At 64.2% G+C, this 16,633-nt stretch overlaps 3 protein-coding genes across 3 annotated transcripts; 1 reads left to right on the forward strand and 2 right to left on the reverse strand.

The window, feature by feature from the left end:
* Positions 1–340: 340 nt before the first annotated feature.
* Positions 341–4,604, reverse strand: JCM10292_005362 (uncharacterized protein; the record flags this gene model as incomplete). Its single annotated transcript, XM_076651568.1, has 15 exons — positions 341–1,376; positions 1,444–1,671; positions 1,730–1,800; positions 1,861–2,219; positions 2,281–2,391; positions 2,448–2,578; positions 2,639–2,696; positions 2,775–2,842; positions 2,911–3,143; positions 3,256–3,312; positions 3,381–3,424; positions 3,496–3,766; positions 3,828–3,902; positions 3,959–4,164; positions 4,271–4,604. 15 exons carry the CDS (start codon positions 4,602–4,604, stop codon positions 341–343), a joined length of 3,282 nt encoding a protein of 1,093 aa, XP_076502874.1.
* Positions 4,605–5,476: 872 nt separating this feature from the next.
* Positions 5,477–8,434, reverse strand: JCM10292_005363 (amidohydrolase; the record flags this gene model as incomplete). Its single annotated transcript, XM_076651569.1, has 14 exons — positions 5,477–5,747; positions 5,827–5,964; positions 6,070–6,151; positions 6,224–6,287; positions 6,370–6,546; positions 6,620–6,631; positions 6,710–6,774; positions 6,856–6,923; positions 6,995–7,253; positions 7,317–7,463; positions 7,529–7,583; positions 7,638–7,768; positions 7,832–7,911; positions 7,968–8,434. 14 exons carry the CDS (start codon positions 8,432–8,434, stop codon positions 5,477–5,479), a joined length of 2,016 nt encoding a protein of 671 aa, XP_076502875.1.
* A 4,548-nt stretch (positions 8,435–12,982) lies between these two features.
* JCM10292_005364 (serine/threonine-protein kinase) lies at positions 12,983–15,486 on the forward strand (the record flags this gene model as incomplete). The annotated part of the gene is made up of 3 exons (XM_076651570.1): positions 12,983–13,991; positions 14,054–14,620; positions 14,687–15,486. 3 exons carry the CDS (start codon positions 12,983–12,985, stop codon positions 15,484–15,486), a joined length of 2,376 nt encoding a protein of 791 aa, XP_076502876.1.
* Positions 15,487–16,633: the final 1,147 nt, after the last annotated feature.

The raw sequence follows: 16,633 nt of genomic DNA on the forward strand, positions 1-16,633 counted from the left end.
TGACTCGATGTTCCTCCTCGATTTCTCATCAGGCGGATCAAGGCGGCAGCGTGACCTCCCACTGTTCCCGGAGAAGCGTTGCGCCTGCGGATTGTTCAAATACAAAAGAGGACAGAGAGAACGACTCGGATACATTGCTTTTTTGCGACGAGAGAGGAGAGAGAAGGAAAACAGAGGGAGGGGATATGCAGTGGGGTCGTGATGGAGAGAGAGAGGCAGTGTCTGTGGCACTCAGCATGAAAGCCGCTCGAGCGCAGCGTAAGAGAGCGTAGAAAGGAGGGACGGCACGGGGCGGCAGCCCACACGAGGAAGGGGGGAAACGACGGGATTGTCCACCGACTCACCGCCTCGCACCAGGAGGCGGCGGGTGCTGCTCCGGCAAGTACTCGGTACTCTCATCCGCCGGCGCGTACCCAAGTGGCGCGTACCTCGTCGCGCCCGCCCCCGGGCCGTACTCCGAGTAGCCGGGCACGTCGGCGAGCGTCCCGGCGCGCTGGGCGGCAGGGCTGCCCGTGCGGCTCGCAGGGTGCGAATGGGGCGACCCGCTGCCGCCACCGTACGGCACTGCAGGCGGGTACCCCTGCATGGCGACGCTGCCCTGCCGCGAGCCCGGCCGCGCGCCGGCGGCGCCAAAGTCGACCGAGCTCTGCCCGCTGCGCGTCGGGGCGTGCTGCGGCCGCCAGTCGCCCGATTCGTACGCGCTCTGGCCCGTGTACTGTCGCTGCGGGATCGGGCGCTGACCGGCGGCGGGACTGCCGTATTGCGCCATGTCGAGCGCCGAGACGGACGCGCCGGGGAGCTGGCCCATCACGCTCGAAAAGGACGACTGAGACATGTTGCCGCGCGGATGTTGCTGCGCTGGCGAGCCCGAGAGGCCGCGCACGTGCTGCGGCGAGGAGCGGCGAGGAGGAGAGGAGTAGGAGGGCGGGTAGGCGGCGGGAATGACGGCCGAGTACGGTTGGATGAGCTGCTCGGTCGAGGCGTTTGGCGTGTGGCGGCCGTCCATGCCAAAGAACGAGGCGGCGTCGCTCGTTGGCATGCGCTGCAGCTCGAGCGGGAGGTCGCCGTCGCCATCCTTGAACGGCGTGCTCGAGCGGCTGTAGGTCGCGCCGTGCTTGAGATACTCGGCGCGGCGCGTGTCAAAGTAGTCGTCGCCCTCGAATCCGGCGACCGAGCCGGGCGTCGTGCGTATGTGGCCGAGCGCGGCGGCAGTCGTGACGGTCACCTCGTCCTCGTCGCGCTGCCGCAGGTACGCCGCGCGGTCGATCTCGAGGTCGTGCGCCTCCATCATGGCGAACGTGAGACCGCCTGCCGTGTTCTGTTCGACCGTCTTGCCCTCGACCTTGCCCTCGCTCTGGCCGATGCGACCGTTGTAGCTGTCGGTGGGCGTGAAGGTCAGCCAGGAATGGATCAAAGTCGCGGAAGGCTAGCAGATGCACGCACATGGTCGGCAAGAGATGCTGCACGCTCTTGTGCAGCATGGGCGTGTACAGCGGCTCGGAGAGCGCATCGTGGCCAAAGCGCTTCTGGAGGCGGTTCTTGCGCGCATCGGCGTGGTGCATGTGCACGGCGGCCATCTCGGCCTCGCCGGGGATGTACCACCGGAAGCGGTCGCGGAAGGAGCGGTCGAGGAACACCTTGAAGATGCAAACGGCGACAATGGGCGGGACGCTGCGCAGGCGGCGACCACTGTCAGTGAGAAGGCGGTGTTCGGAGAGCATGGACGCACAGGATCACGGCATAGAGCCACCGCTTCGTCTGCAGGCCGATCGAAACGCCCATGAAGATGTGCATGAGGATCTACGAAGCACAAAGGGGTCAACCACTTCTCCACTGCCGAAGCATCGACACTCTACGCACCAGCGCCATAAGGCAGCGGTTAATGGCGACGTTCCACAGGCGCCCGCCCGTCTCGCTGCGCGGGACCGCGACATAGAGGAGGTTATACTTGCTGACCCAGTACTGGATCGCGAATGCTCCGACACCGAAGAGCGCAACGAGCGGGGCGATGGGCGCGTAGACGAGCGCGACAACGACGAGGAGGAGCGAGTTGGAGTAGTAGACGGGGAAGTCGAAGAAGGGCGGCTTGGTCGCTTCGCGGATCTCGCGAGGCGTGCGCCCGAAGAAGTGCGTCTTGACCCACACGAGGAGGAGCGAGATGATCTGCGCGAGGTCGAAGCAGGCCGAGGCGCCGCGAAGCGGGAAGACCGTGAGCCAGTCTGCCGAAGGCGGAGGGTTAGCGCGTGCGAGGCTGGCGGAACGGATTCGGGTCGCGCGTACAGTTGCTCTGGATCATGTATGTGTTCTGCAGCTGCTGCGGGATCGTTTCGAGGTAGTCGAAGATCTTGCTCGTCGAAGCGTGGCCCTGGAGCTCGAGCACGACCTGCGAGACTGCGGATGGCGTTGCGTCAGGAGCGGCCTAGACCGGGAATCGAACAAGCGCGTACCGATTTGGAAGATGACACCGAGGAGCGAGAAGATGATGAATTGAGTGATGAAGAGGAAGGCCGAGTAGCGCGCGGTGACGATGCGGTCCGACTGCGAGTGCGTGGTCGCGCCCTGAAGCGAGGCGATCCAGCTGCAGATGTGGATGAATGAGTGAGATGCACTCACGAGGCTGGAACGACGCTCAACGCACCGGATGATCATAGGCAGAATCATCTGCAGCAGGAGGGTGAGAACCGGAGGCACGATACCTGCGCGAGCAAACAACGTTCGGAGGTCAGCGACTCTGCCTCGTTGCGCGTAGTGCTGACGGGATGAACAGCACGCACCGACGAATGCGGAGAAGAGCCACGGGTAGTCGCGAACCCACGCGTCGATAAAGTCAACGTAGGCAGACCTGCAGGACGCCGTCCAGGATGAGCCTGATTCTGAGACCGACAAGCCCGAGGTGCGCGAACGACGTACAGCGCAGCCAAGTTGGCAAGGAGCGAGACGGCAACGAGCGGGATGGTGTACAAGCCACAGAGGAGGACGAGGAGGAGGCCGCCGAAGAACTTGTTCTTGGTGCGCGCCGCGGGCGACATGGTCAGGTTCTCCCAGATGAGGTCGGACGGCTGGGGCGCGAGCTCAAAGTAGGCGTTGTGGCGCCGCTTGCCGAGGAGCGTCTTGGCGACGATGTGGGCGTACGGAACCGATTCCTGCGGGAACGCGGCGTGAGTCTGACGCCAAATTCCTCCGGTACCCCGAGCATCTCATCTGAGATGCATGCACACCCATCGAAACGCAGGCGCGGAAGGCAGTCAAACTCACGAACGACGCGAACCCGTAGTTCTCTGGCTTTCGTTCGTGAATTTGCGCACGTGCAGCCTGCCGGGCTCGAACACGACGGTCAGCATCGCATGACAACGAATTCAAGAAGTGGCGCCAGGGCGCACCTCGATACGCTCCTCGAGCCGCTTGATCTTCTCCGTAAGGTAGTCTGTTCGCGCACCAATCCTCGTCAGCTCCTGCCCTCTCCTGTCCATGCTCCTGAATCAGTAAACGTCTCACCAATCGAGTCGACCGTCTGTCCCCCGAGCCCAAACTTGCCGCCGATCCTCTTGGTCGGCCTGCTCGTCGGGACGTGGTCCGGGTGGCGCAAGTAGGTCGTGAGGACCTCTTCGAGCTCCTTGACGGTCTCGTTGTGCTTCTTGATGAGCGCCGGCAGAGCGCCGACGCGCCGCCCGATGTGCACGGCTGTCGTCGGGTAGGGGATGTTGAGCGACGCGAGGAGGCCGGCGAGCCCGGCGTCGGTTTGGTACTTCTTGGCGACGTGCGTGACCTGCGCGCGGTACCAGGTGAGCAGATGACCTCGATGGAGTGTGCAGACGGTGGAGACGTACCATGAGCGAGCGGGCATAGAGCATGTCCTGGTACGCAGGCGAGCGGAACCACTGCCAGCGGAGCTTGACGACGATCTGCGGGACTTGACAGGTCAGCACAGTCGTGCAAGGAGCCGGGCGAGTGGACCGACCGAGTAGTTTCGCCAGATGAAGTAGAACGCCATGGCGGTGACGACGTAGGTGACGACGACGTGCGCCCAGAGCCAGTTCGAGCGGACCTTGCTCATGGTGAGCATGAGGAGGTAGTTGCGGCTGTTACTGTTGACGTAATTGAGGTTGTAGGCGACGTTGATCGGGATCAGGACGGCGCAGCACAGGCCAGCGATGCAGAGGAACACTGCGAGCGAGACGAGTCAGACGACGTATGATCCAGCGCGGCTACTGCGCAGCGCATGTGCGCTCTGTGCCACGCAGAAACTTGAGCGCGGAGCGGCCGGACTCACTGTTGCGGCACATGCGTAGGAAGCGCAGGTACGCGACCGAGTCGAGCCCGATGGTCGCCATCATCTCCTGCTCGCCCGTCTTGACGACGGGCACGATCCAGTCGAAGAAGCCCTTGCCAAGTTTCGGCGGGCGCTTCTCGTCGGCGGCGTACTTGACCTTTGGCTGGTAGACGACCGAGTTGTTGGGGCGCAGGAGTGAGAAGGCGCCGAGCGCGACGAGGCCGACGCCGACCATCAAGGCCAACTGGATGCCGACGGCGCCGGGCGCGACCGAATTCAGCTTCTGGTTGAACGACTCGATGAGGTCGGACGTCGCATTCTGCGCGGCAGACATGGTGGACGAGGTGCTGGCGGGGTCAGGCGGGAGGCGGTTCCGGGGTCAGCGGCGAGCTGTGGAGTATGCGTTGGCGTCTACGGGACAAGGGAGAGCGCTCGTGAGCCGTGTGCTACTGGAAGGACGGGTCGCACGAGCTGCATGAGCAGGAGCAGGAGCAGCGCCTCGTCTGTGGTGGGCGCAAGCTCTCCGCAGCCCCTATCCAGCTCCTCCTGCGCACTCAGCAGCCCTCCTGTCACCCTCTCCTGCCCCGCCGGCTCCAGCTGCGCATCCAACGGTCCACCTCCACCGGTGCAGGCGAGCACGATGACGCACCTCACAGCGCCTTTCGCGCAGGTCACAGTGGCCCAGCACGCGTCTAGTGTGCCGAAATCGAGTGTGGTGGGTCCCGCTGAGCCAGCAGACGGGGGCGAAGGCGCAGCAGCGGGTCGGGGAGGGTTCGGGACAAGGGGAAGTCGGCGGGTCGAGGGGAGGCGAGACGGGCTGTGCGGCGTGACTGAATGAGTGCACGCTCGGAGTGTGCTCTGCTCGCGCACACACGCTGCGGCTGCGCGAGGGTGCACCGCGGAATGGCATGGCGACGGCGAGATGCGAGATGGGCGTGTGCTCACCTCGAACGGAGCAGCCGAAGAAGAGACAGGTGGACTGCAGATCTAGGCTACAGGCACTCGCACACTGTCGCACACTCTCGAGCCAGGCAGCGCAAGTTGGGTCGACAGAACGGAGCGCATTCGTCTTGCTGCGGACGCCGCCCTCTTCTTCCCCCGCTCTCTGCCTCCCTCCCCCGTGTCCCCCTCGATCAGGGTCTGTGCCCCCTTTTCTCCACCTCGTCAACCCGCATCTCATCCCGTCATCGTCATCCGCCCGTCTCCCTAAAACCCTCGTCCGCTCATGACCGTCCCACCCACCACCGTCGTCAGCACCTTCATCTCCCTCAACCTCCGCTCCCGCTCCCTCCGCTCGTCCCCACTCTCGCCCGCGACCGCCGTCCCGAGCACGAGCGGGTCGCCGTCGACGACGATAAAGTCGGCGTGCTTCCCGACCGCGAGCGACCCGACCTCGTCCGACTGGAACGCGGCGTACGCTGCAGAGGTCGTGAACCCGCGCAGGGCCTCGAGCGGCGTGAGGCGCTCGGCGGGGTACCTGTACAGAGGCGTCGCGCGCCGTGTGTCAGTACGCATCCTTGCTCCATCCCTCGAGGGAGGGAGATGCAACAACGCACCAGCCTTCTTCGCCGTGCGGCGAGTCGCCCGCGCGCCCTCCGTCCGCCCACTTGCGCGTGACGGCGGCGTAGATCCCGAGGAACGGGTTGACCGCCTCGACGGGAAAGTCGGACCCGAGAGCGTAAGGTGCGCCGGCTCTTGGGGGAAAGGTGTCGGCGCGTCAGTGCTCGGCACCCCGTACAACAGTCAAGCGCAGAAGGCGAGCTTGAGCGCGTGCTGCAAGGACCGAATTAAAGACGCACTTGAGCAGCGAGCGCCAGGCGTATGCGCCCTTGATCCGCTCGGGACCCAGCCGAGTCTCGGCATAGGCCATGTCGCTCGTGGCTGCAAAGCACCGAGGAAGAGGTTCAGCACGGTCAGGGTGGTTGTCGAGGCGAGACGATATCGGACACGCACCATGCGTCGGCTGGAACGAGGCGATGATGCCAAGCCGGCCCATCCGCTCAATGTCTCCCGGTGTCTGTACATGATACCGCTTGTCAGCTCTCTTGGCCCTCCCGAGCACCAAAGACTCGTTCGACCGTCAAGCGGGCGCCACGCACCATGATCTGCGCATGCTCGACCCTCAACCTCCACTCGCGCTGCGTCCTGCGCACCTCGGCGTCGTCGCCCGGGTCGCGCCCGTCGGCGCGCGTGAGGTTGCGCAGGACCGACTCGTAGATGTCGAGCACGGCCGTGTTGGCGCGGTCGCCGATCCCGTGCGAGTTGACTTGGAAACCCTGCGGGCGCGAGGCGGATGAGACGGTGGGGTCGGCCGGGAGGAGCTCATGGTGGGCTAGCGGGTTGGCTGACCTTGGCGATCCACTACATCGTGTGAAGGCGATGGTCAGCTGCGTGGACCAACGGAGGAGTGGGCTCGGAGAACGCAGACTCGGAACGCACCTTCCCAATCAACTCTCGCAGTTCGTTCTCCTCGGTAATCAGGAAGCCCTTCTTGTCCGGAGCGTCTGTTAGTGGAGGATGAGGTGACAAACCGGGTCAGCTCGTGAGCGGCGCTAACTAGTTGCATGAGCCTCTCCTCAACGTGCCGGAATAGGGCTCGTGCATCGCTGCGCCCCACGAGCCGAGTGCGCCATCGGTGAAGATCTTCGCCGCCCTGCAAACACGCGAGCTTGTCAAGATTCGAGCGCGCTGTGCGCACAGAACAACGGACGTCGCGCAACGCACCTGACCGTGAACCGGTCGCCCTCATACCTCTCGACCCCCTCGTCGTCTCCACACCAGCTGTTGGTCGGCTCGCACCCGACGAAGCCATACACGCGTACGGGCATGCGGTGCTGCTCGTCGAGCGCGCGGAGGAAGCGCACGTCCGCGGGCGAGAGGGCCGCGTCGTGCACGGACGTGAGGCCTGACGAGAGCATCGAGAGCGCCGTGGCGCGGAGAAAGCGCATACGGGAGGACGTCGTCCAAGGTGGGACAACGGCGGCTGGGCGTGGGAAGAGGCGAAGTCAGACCGCTGCGACGAGGAGGGCAAAGAGGCGGGACTTGCTGATGTAGCCCATCGCATTGTCAAGGAAAACGCCGCTTGGTCGGCCGTCCGGCAGACGCACGATCTCGCCTCCTGGCACTCTGATCGGCAAGTCGGGCGGGAGCAGCTGAAGGACTGCAGGCGAGACCCACAGAGCGTGCACGTCGACTGGAACGAGAGACCAGGTGACGGATCAGGTCAGGCTCTCATAGAGCGAGAGTGACCGTACATACTCCGCTTCAGGTAAATTGGCCGTCCAGCGAGTCGTGGATCACGTTCAAGGTCGTCCTACGGGAGCAATTGTCAGCGAGACGAGGGGCATGGCAAGTGAAGGGGACGCACGGCAGTCGGGAACTCGCGTCCCGTGTCTGCATACTTGGTCTGGTCCCATCCCAGGCCGAGGATGAAGCGGCTGCGGTCGGCTTGCAGCTCTGGATCGGCATCGACGAAACGAGCGATGCGGTCGACCACCTCTGCGGGAGAAAGACGAAAGGTCAGCGCCTCACTCGAACGGGAGACATCACTCCGTCACTCACCCTGCACCGACGTCGCTCCGACAAGGTTCACAGCCGTTGAAGCCTCGCCCTGCTGCAGCACATGTGCGTGTGCATCAATCCTGCGTAGACAGCCTGTCAGGCTTTTCATCCGCGTGACTGGAAGGCGCAAGCATACAGGCCCGGTAGCACTGTCTGACCGTGCTTGATGTAGTGGATGCGCACGCCTCCGCGCCTCCCAATGCCCTGTCCCGTCGTATCGAGGTCCCCCCACTCGCTCCTGACCTCTGCCAGGCTGCCTCTTCCCACAACCTTTCCTGCTTCGAACACGACGCACTGTACACGTAGGTGCGCCCCGCCGTCCGACTCGTCCATCGTGATGATTTGCGAGCCATTGCGCGGCGAGCAGATGGCGAAGTGCGAGGCGAGCTGCTTCGGCCCGCTCGTCCGGGTGAGGTATAGCCACGCGAGGCCGAGCAGAGGGATTACGGCCAATGCGAAGCGTGCACGGCTCGCTCGCGAGGAAGACGAGGGCGTAGGCGAGGATGTGGGGCGGCGGTTCTTCGAAGAGGAGCCGGCGCCGGGAGCAGCATCTGGGCTGGTTGGTGCGGCAGGTTGGTCTGCTCTGCGACGTCTCAGCCCCATCGCAACACGCTCTGTAGCAGCGGGTAATGCGGTCGCTCCCAATCCCCCTCCTCTCCCTTGAGCTTCGGGTCGACCTTGTGCTGCTTACACTGGCAGCTCGCGAACGCTGCTTGGACATACGTACTGCCGGCAACGTATGTCTGGACCGACTTACGAGCTACATAGGACCGGCTTGCGCTGCATCTCCCGCCTCACCTCCTCATCAGCTACGGGCTCTCGGCGCTTGTGGTGCCGCCAAGCTTCCCGCTGCCGGTCCCCTGTTGCTTCAGACTGTTCTTTCAGCTCATTCCTTCTAAGCTGGGGCACAGCGGCTGCACGACGGCTTTCAGCGTGAAGCCGGGTTTCTCTCGCAGGAGCAGCTCCTGCACATCACCAGCTACGATGTTCGTTGCACCTCTGCTTCGAGTCTCACATACCTGTCGAGTTGCTTTTCTTCCTACTCGCAGAATGGCCATGGACGGTGGCGACCTCGGCAGAGCGGGCGGCCATGATGCTCGTCCGCCATTCTAGGCGAAGCGTTCTGCACCGGTTGGTCGCTTGCCCTTCGCCGGCTTGTCTACTCGCAGCACGCTGAGTTGTCGTCTCGCAGACGTCTTGTCCCAAGCACCGCATAGTCTGGCTATGCGGACGCTGGCAAATTGCTGGACCGCTTCGACATCATCGCGCTGACAGGGCATATGCATGCCTTGTCAAGCCGCCCGATGCAATTAGCTGCATGACCAAGGAGTCGGCTCAGCTGCTCAAGAGTTGTCTTACCAGGCATGCGACGGCAAGCCGTTCAGTCAGAAGAGTCTCAGTCGTCGCTGTCGAGCTCTCGCCGAGTAGCTCTCAATCTGCAATCAGCGCAGCGACGAGACTGGTGTCACGTCGACGACGATGTATCGAGCCTGATGACTGAAGCAGACCAGTCTCGCCCTCGTCTGCCAACCTCGCGCCTGCTGCCTGGTCTTGCGACCTGATGCTTCCCGACGGCAACGCTGCGCGGCGGCGCATCTCGGCCGCCGTGACACTGGAGCCGCAGGCAGATGCGTTGCGCCTCGCAAACCCCACGCGGCAATCGAGAAGGCTGCGCCAGTCCCGCTCGACAACGGCTCGAGAGGGTCGCAAAGTCACGTGGGTACCGGCGGGCGGAAATGCACGAGCGGAAGCGAGCAATTGACTTCCAGAGCAGCCGAGAACGGCCCGAAAGAGCATCGAGCGAGAGAGCGGAGGAAGCGAGATAGACGTGATCGACGAGCCCAGCGACCGAGATCGGCGCAGGATGCGACAGCGGTTGCGAGCCTTTCGGGCGGGAGGCTTGTCCGAGCTGGACGGGCAGAGGCGCGGCAAGGATCGTCTGGTCAGCTGCTCGGATGGCCTCGCAGAGCGGTACAGCTGACACCGTGCAGTCGAGAACGAGGAGGACGAGCAGAGCGCGAAGCGGGCGAGGAATACGGCTCTCACCGAATATCATCGCGCCGACCTCGGTCGGCGCTCGATGCCCAAGTGCAGCACCCGAGAGAGCAGACCTGGCCGAACGAGCAGGTGCAGCAAGCGAGGCGATGGAGAGGGAAGGCCGGCGCAACAACCCGAAAGGCGTTTCGTGCGCTCGGATCAAGAACCCTCTCCGCTGTCCTGCGGAGACTGCGATCGTGGCTTCGTCGGAGATGGCACGCGGATTGCGAGCGTGGCAGAGAACAGGCGCCAGCGAAGCAAGGCCGAACCATTTCGGTCGGCGAGGGGGATAAGGCCGGACTGAGAGCCACCTCTCCATCGCAGGGCGATACGGTACGACCCCTTGGCTGCGCCTGCTCGATCGTAAAGAGGCGATCTCCAGCTCGCTTGCGAAGTCGGGACCCGCTGATTGCGCGGTCAGCCCTCTCATCCTCCCCGTCGTCAACAAGGACCATGCAGGAAAGTCAGGCGCATTGCCACGATCGACTGCGGTGCGGGAGCGAGCCGCGGCAGGCGGGCGATGCCGTGCCGACCGAGCGGACGAGAAAGACAGAGGGCATCGTAGCGTGCGGACTTTGAGCCTGACGTCGAGGAGGAACGCGAGGCTCGTGGCCGGCGGGAAGGAAAAGCGGATGACGGGAGGCCGCGAGCTTGCGATGCACAGATGAGACATTGACGCGTCGCGTCGCGACTAGCAATGTCCCGGCCAGCGGTCAGGGTTGACCTGTCGAAGGCTTCCGCGGACCGTGCGGATAGCGAGGCATGGCGAGCGAAGACAAAGGGTCGATTCAGCATGGACATGCAATCGAAGAATGTCGACAGGCACGGTGAAAGCGAGCGAAAAGATGGTGAGCGGCGGTTGAGAAGGTCCAACTGAGCCGGGGGAGAGGGCTGGTCGTCCCCGTTGCAACGGCGCGAGAAGCATTGGAGCTTGGCGTAGAGTGCCTCTAATCTTCGCATGGCAGCCAGATGCGCACAGACGGCGAGGAGCCGTTGCGCGAGCGAGAAGGACTGCTTTCCCGCCTCGTCGTTCTTTGTCCTCGGCGGATCAACTCCTATGCCCTGCAATGCCGATCTGGCGAGCTCTCGAGCGGAACCTCGACAATGCGGTACCAACTTTGGCTCACCAAGACTCGCGGTCCGCGCAGTCTGGCATGTAGCACCATTAGAACTCCGACAGTCTCTCGCCGCATGCACCACTTGGGCTTCTTCTGAGCAAATCAGGAAAACACGCTGCGAATAGCAGCGCTAGAGTACATTTGACTGCGGGCAAGCCCTACAAGCAAAGCGCGGGGAGCGGTAGAGTAGTGAGCACGACGTTTCACCCCTGTCGAGCCACCGCACTTCATGGACACGTCGCCCATGTTCTGCGACGAGCTTCTGCAGATCGCCAGGCTGGCGAGTCGGGCGAGGCCGCCGAATCTTCGGGGGCCTCGGGCTTTGAATGAGCGGCCGGGTGCACGTCTCGGACAGCAGCGGAGCAATCGACATGTCAAGCTGCCGTTCTCGTGCACTTCGTTCAGACTGGCAGAATGAGGGTGGAGCCTGCCCAGCAAGCGAGAGGATCCAGAACGCCGGCGAGGAGGCGAGCGAATAAGGCCTCTTCCGACTCGGGAAGGTGCACCCGACGAGAGCGTGTCTTTGTCGCCGCGTCCATGATCCCGGAAATGTGCATAGGGTGGCTCGTCCTGGTTGAAGACACTCGACGTAATCTAGCCTTTGCCTGCGTGTCGGGGAGGCCGGGCAGAGTGATCGCCAGCTGAAGAATGAACCGGAGCTTTTAATCGCAGTGCGCACAAAACCTGCGCGGCCTGGGCTAGCAACGAGCCGTCTCGCGCTGTGCCGCGCACAGAGTCGACTGTCATGCAAAGTGCATAGCTGGAGAACGGAGCGCGAGCGGAAGTCCAAGCGAGGAAGGTGGTCTTTGGCGAATGAAGCGGCCGTTGCGAATCGCGGCATCGCCAGAGCTTTCCGCAGATCTCGTGAGCGTGAGCCCCGACAAGGTTAATGAAGCCTTGTTGCGGGCCGTTTCCGGCTCGAGCGGCGCGGCGGCGAGACGACAAGGTTGCTTGGGAAGGCGGCGGGCGGTTGCGTGGGTCGAGGCCCGCAGATCCACTCATAACAGCACCGCGGATCTGCGTACTCGGTGCCGGGGCTGTTTCGTCCGTCGATTGCTCTGAGGAGAAACAGTGCCAGCCGCAAGCGAAAGAGCAGCCGGGAAGAGATGTCCGGAACAGCAACTGACGAGGTACGAGGCGGGCCTCGCGTGGGCGCCAGCAGGTGACATACAACGCAACGGAGTGGTTGCGCGCTCAGCCAGTCAACAAGAGCCTGCTGTCAGGTGCACACAGCGGCAAAGCGGAAGAGGACTTGGAACAAAGAGCAAGGACGCGCAGAAAGGAAAGAGCACCGGACGACCGACGACGAGGACGAGCAGGGCACTCCAAGATGCCTGGAGGCTCTCGTGCGGTCGAAGCGAAAGAAGAAGCAGGGTAGCTGAGGAGAATGCGCCTGTGAGTGCGCGGACGACAGAGTGCAGCTGCGGCGCCCGCCCGTTGCTCGACGTCGACGTTGTCGGGAAGCGCGCGAGGCGGGGATCGGGGCGAGGCGCGAAACTGACGGGGGGCGAAAGGGCAGGGGAAAGGGACAGAGTCCGGGGCAGGTCGCAGGGGCGGGTGCGGGCCGCGGTGCCTGGCACTTCCTCTTCCGGAGTGCGACTCGTCTCGCCTGCCCCCTCGCCTGGGACAGCGCTGCTTCGCCCCGAGAGCGGGCTTGGACTGTGTTTGTGTCTGGCCAGCGCGACCGTGTGCCGCCCGACGCTGCTCTGCCCCCTTCTCCCTCTCTGTGTCCCCGTCGCTCTCTCGTGTGCCTTGCCCCGGGCCTGTGGCAGCTTCATCGCCTCTCGCCTTCTCCGCCCGCCGTCCCCGGCCCGTCCTCCCCCCGCCTGCGCCCGCCCGACGCCCGCCAGCGCCCGCACTCGCTCGTTCCACCGTCCAGCAGGCCCGACCCGCCCCGGCAGCATCGCCCGCGACCGCCGCCATCTCGCCTGACACAGCTCGGCGTCGATCCCGCCGGACCTCGCCTCGCATTACCTCTTGGCGCCCGAGTCGCTCCATGTCGCTCTTTGGCTTTGTGTCGCCCTTCACCATGCACGCACACGTCGCCTCCCAGGCGAGCACGAGCGCAAGCGTGAGCACCGGCTCCGCCTCGAGCCTCTCGTCGCCCTCGTCGTCGTCCCAGTCGTCCTTCACCTCGTCCGACTCGCACCTCCAGCCCGCCTTTGCCTCGCCCTCCTCGCCCGCGACGTCCCCCGCACCGCACCACGCGGCCAAGGCGGCCGCGAGCCCGACCTACCTCTTCCCGCCGCGTTCGCCCTCACCTCCGCCGCAGCCCACTTTCGCCGCCGCAGCCCCCGCACCAGCACCGCCAGCACCCGTCGAGCCCGAGCTGTTGCCCGAGCAGAACTCGTTTGCGCAGGCGCAGGCGGCCATGGCGGCAAACAACTCGTCGCACTCGCAGAACCTCATCGGGCAGGTCATCGACAACTCGACGCCCGACCGCGTCTCGCACCTCGAGTTTGTCTCGATCCTGGGCCTCGGCGCCTACGGCGTCGTCTACCTTGCGCGCGACATCGCTGCGCAGCCGACGCCGTACCCGACCTCGCGGGCACACCCTGAGCTGGGCAACCTCCCGCTCTACGCCGTCAAATGCTTGAACAAGATCGGCCTCGACACGCGTCAGCGCAGCTTCCAGCAGCGCGAGATGAAGCTGCACGAGCGCGCATCGGGCCACCCGAACGTCGTCACCCTGTACAGCACGATCGACGACGAGACGTGCACGTTCGTCGTGCTCGAGTTCTGCGACGAGGGCGACCTCTTTGGCATGATCACCGAGCGTCAGCGGTATCTCGGCGACGACGAGCTCATCCGCCGCGTCTTCCTCCAAATCGTCGACGCCGTCGAGTACTGCCACGCCAACCGCATCTACCACCGCGACCTCAAGCCCGAGAACATTCTCTGCCTCGATGGCGGTAAGAAGGTCATGCTCGCCGACTTCGGTCTTGCAACGGGCGAGCGCACAAGCGGCGACTTTGGCTGCGGCAGCACTTTCTACATGTCGCCAGGTTCGTCTCCTCCCGTCGGCTCCTCGTCCCGCCCGCGTTCTGACGATCTCCCGCGTCTACAGAATGCCAAGGCGGCCTCTTTCAGCGCCTCGCCACCTACTCGACACCGCACAACGACATCTGGTCGCTCGGCGTCATCCTCGTCAACCTAACCTGCGGGCGCAACCCGTGGAAGCAGGCGTGCCCGTCGGACGAGACGTTCTGCGCCTACCTCGGCAACCCCGACTTCCTGCGCTCGATCCTCCCCATCTCGGAGCACACGAACCGGATCCTCAAGCGCATCTTTGCGCTCAACCCGCAGGCGCGCATCTCGCTCGCCGACCTCCGCCGCGAGATCCTCAGTGTGCGCACGTTCGTCATGAGCGAGGACGAACTGCGGCACGCTTCGCGCGCTACCAAGGAGGCGGCGCGCGCGTTTGCGCAGAGCGGCAAGAGCGCGCGCTCGCAGCTCGAGGAGCAGGAGGCGCTGTATGCCGCTGCGGAGCAGCAGCGCCGCGCCGAGCAGCAGCAGCAGCAGCATGTGCTGTACGAGGAGGAGGAAGAGGGCGAGTACGAGGACGCGATGCAGGACATCGAGGGCGAGGAGGACATTCTCGAGATCCGGGCACCGACCACGCCCTGGGCCAAGGGTGCGTTCTTCTTTCCAAATTACAATCCGCGACAGACTGAGACTGACTTGCGATCTACCCTCGCAGCCGACGACTACTCTTCGCCCGCAACGCCGACTCAGCCGAGTCGCAAGACGCCGCTCACGCCGCCCGCCACTCCTCGCCGCGTTCCTCGCGAGCCGCCCGCGCCCATCAACCCGCCTCCTCGGTCTCCCACCTCGCGGCGCAAGCGCGTCGACGCGCCGTCAACGCCTCCGCCGCAGTCTCGCGCTTCGTTCGAGCAGTACCGCAGCCGCAGCCACGACGAGGACGACCTGTTCCAGACGCCGCCTTCTCCCGTCACTCCGACTTCCCGCCGCCGCACCTCGCCTCGCCGCTCTCCTCGTGGCGCAGCACGGCAACTGCCCAACTCGCGGCGGAGAAAGCCGTCCAACGACTCTTCGTCTTCGTCTTCCGGCAACTCGTCGCAGCCCGCGACGCCGACCGGCATTCCTCCCTTTACCGCCGCGCAGGCAGCTGCGATCGGCTACGCGCCGAACAACAAGGTCCGCATCGCCGGCGAGGACGAGCCCGTTCCGGTCCGGACCTTCACGGACCTGACGCTCGACCGCCCGTGCGCGTCGAACGAGTCGACGTCGTCGACGCTGAGCGCGGGCACAAAGGCGGCGTACACGGCCTACTACCCGATCTGGAGCGACGACTGGGCCGACGCGTGCCGCGACCAGCAGGCGTCGTACCACGTCGAGCTCCCTGCGCCCGTCGTCCTCCCCGCCGAGATGGACGACCACGACGTCGAGACCGAGGACTATGCGTTCCCGCTCCCGCCGTCGACGGGCTTCTACACGCGGGTGCCGGCACCCGCACGGGATGAGCAGATGGCGCTCTGAGGCCGCCGCGCTCTCCCGCGCCCTTCCCCTAATTTTATCACTCTCTCGTTGTCGCCGTGCTTCCTGTTGGCTTGATTCGATTCTTCCCTCACGTTTCCTGTACCATCTCTTCCGCGCCTCGTCTGCTGCTTCCGTCATCCTCACTATCCCGCATGTCGCCTTCTCCATACAGCCTCGACCCTCGCATCGCCTAGCATCCTGTTTATCGCGCCCGTCTCATCAGCTAAATACCACTTAGACTTGAAGATCGTCCGTGTATCTCCCCTCCAACATCTATAGCTACTCGTCCAACGTCGTCGTCGCCGTCTCCTCGTGTTGGAACCATCTTGCGCGCATTGCCCTCACACTCCTCTGCCATGTCGATCGGGAACGAGAGTTCATTTTCGCAGAAACCGAGTCAGATGGTAAGCCTCGGGAAGTTGCGTCGGGTGGGCACGCGGCAAAGACGAAGACTGCACCGCGATGCAGACGCCCGGACAAGCTGTGCCGCGGCCGAGAGAGACGTGACAGTCATTTCTCTATCATTGCACGCATCGTCCACCACGAGCACATCCCGCTGCCGGGGTCATCGAATGCATGCTTGCGGCGCACATCCGAGAAAGCGACGGTCCGGCTGCAAATGGGCGGCAGGCCGTGTGGGAATTCGGAGGCACGGAAGACACCTTGCAGCGTGTTGTCTCGTAGCGGTAGCGAGCCTGTAAAGCAAGAAGCTGGAGCAACAGATGTCGAGCAAAGGCCGCCGCGTACCACTCTGGACAAAGCCTCGAAAGCAGGAGAGCTGGTGCGAAGGGCTCCTGTTTAGAGGGGACCACCGGTGCTTATACTCAACAACAGCTGGGCGATTCAGTAGGTGATCGGGGCAGTGCCATGATCGGTAATGTGCGAAGTCAATGCGAAGTCGGGTGCGCATCCTCCAAGCTCCATGCTTCATGTCAGGGGAAGGTGCGAGAGCTGTCAGCGCCGGTCATGCCACTCTAGCACGAGTAAAAATCATTCGCGAGTCAGCGACTGGGACTGGGCCGCCTCATCTGAGGCAAATTTGGAAGCCCGACACGAGAGAAGACGATGTGCCAGCGCAAGCGAATCTGGGCGAGACACTCTGGCGAAGCAGCGAGTGCAACGCGACATTCAAGCAAACCGAACGGTA

This window comes from Rhodotorula paludigena, assembly GCF_050403205.1.
Source record: "Rhodotorula paludigena JCM10292 DNA, Rt_paludigena_JCM10292v1_ctg53, whole genome shotgun sequence".
NCBI lineage: Eukaryota > Fungi > Basidiomycota > Microbotryomycetes > Sporidiobolales > Sporidiobolaceae > Rhodotorula > Rhodotorula paludigena.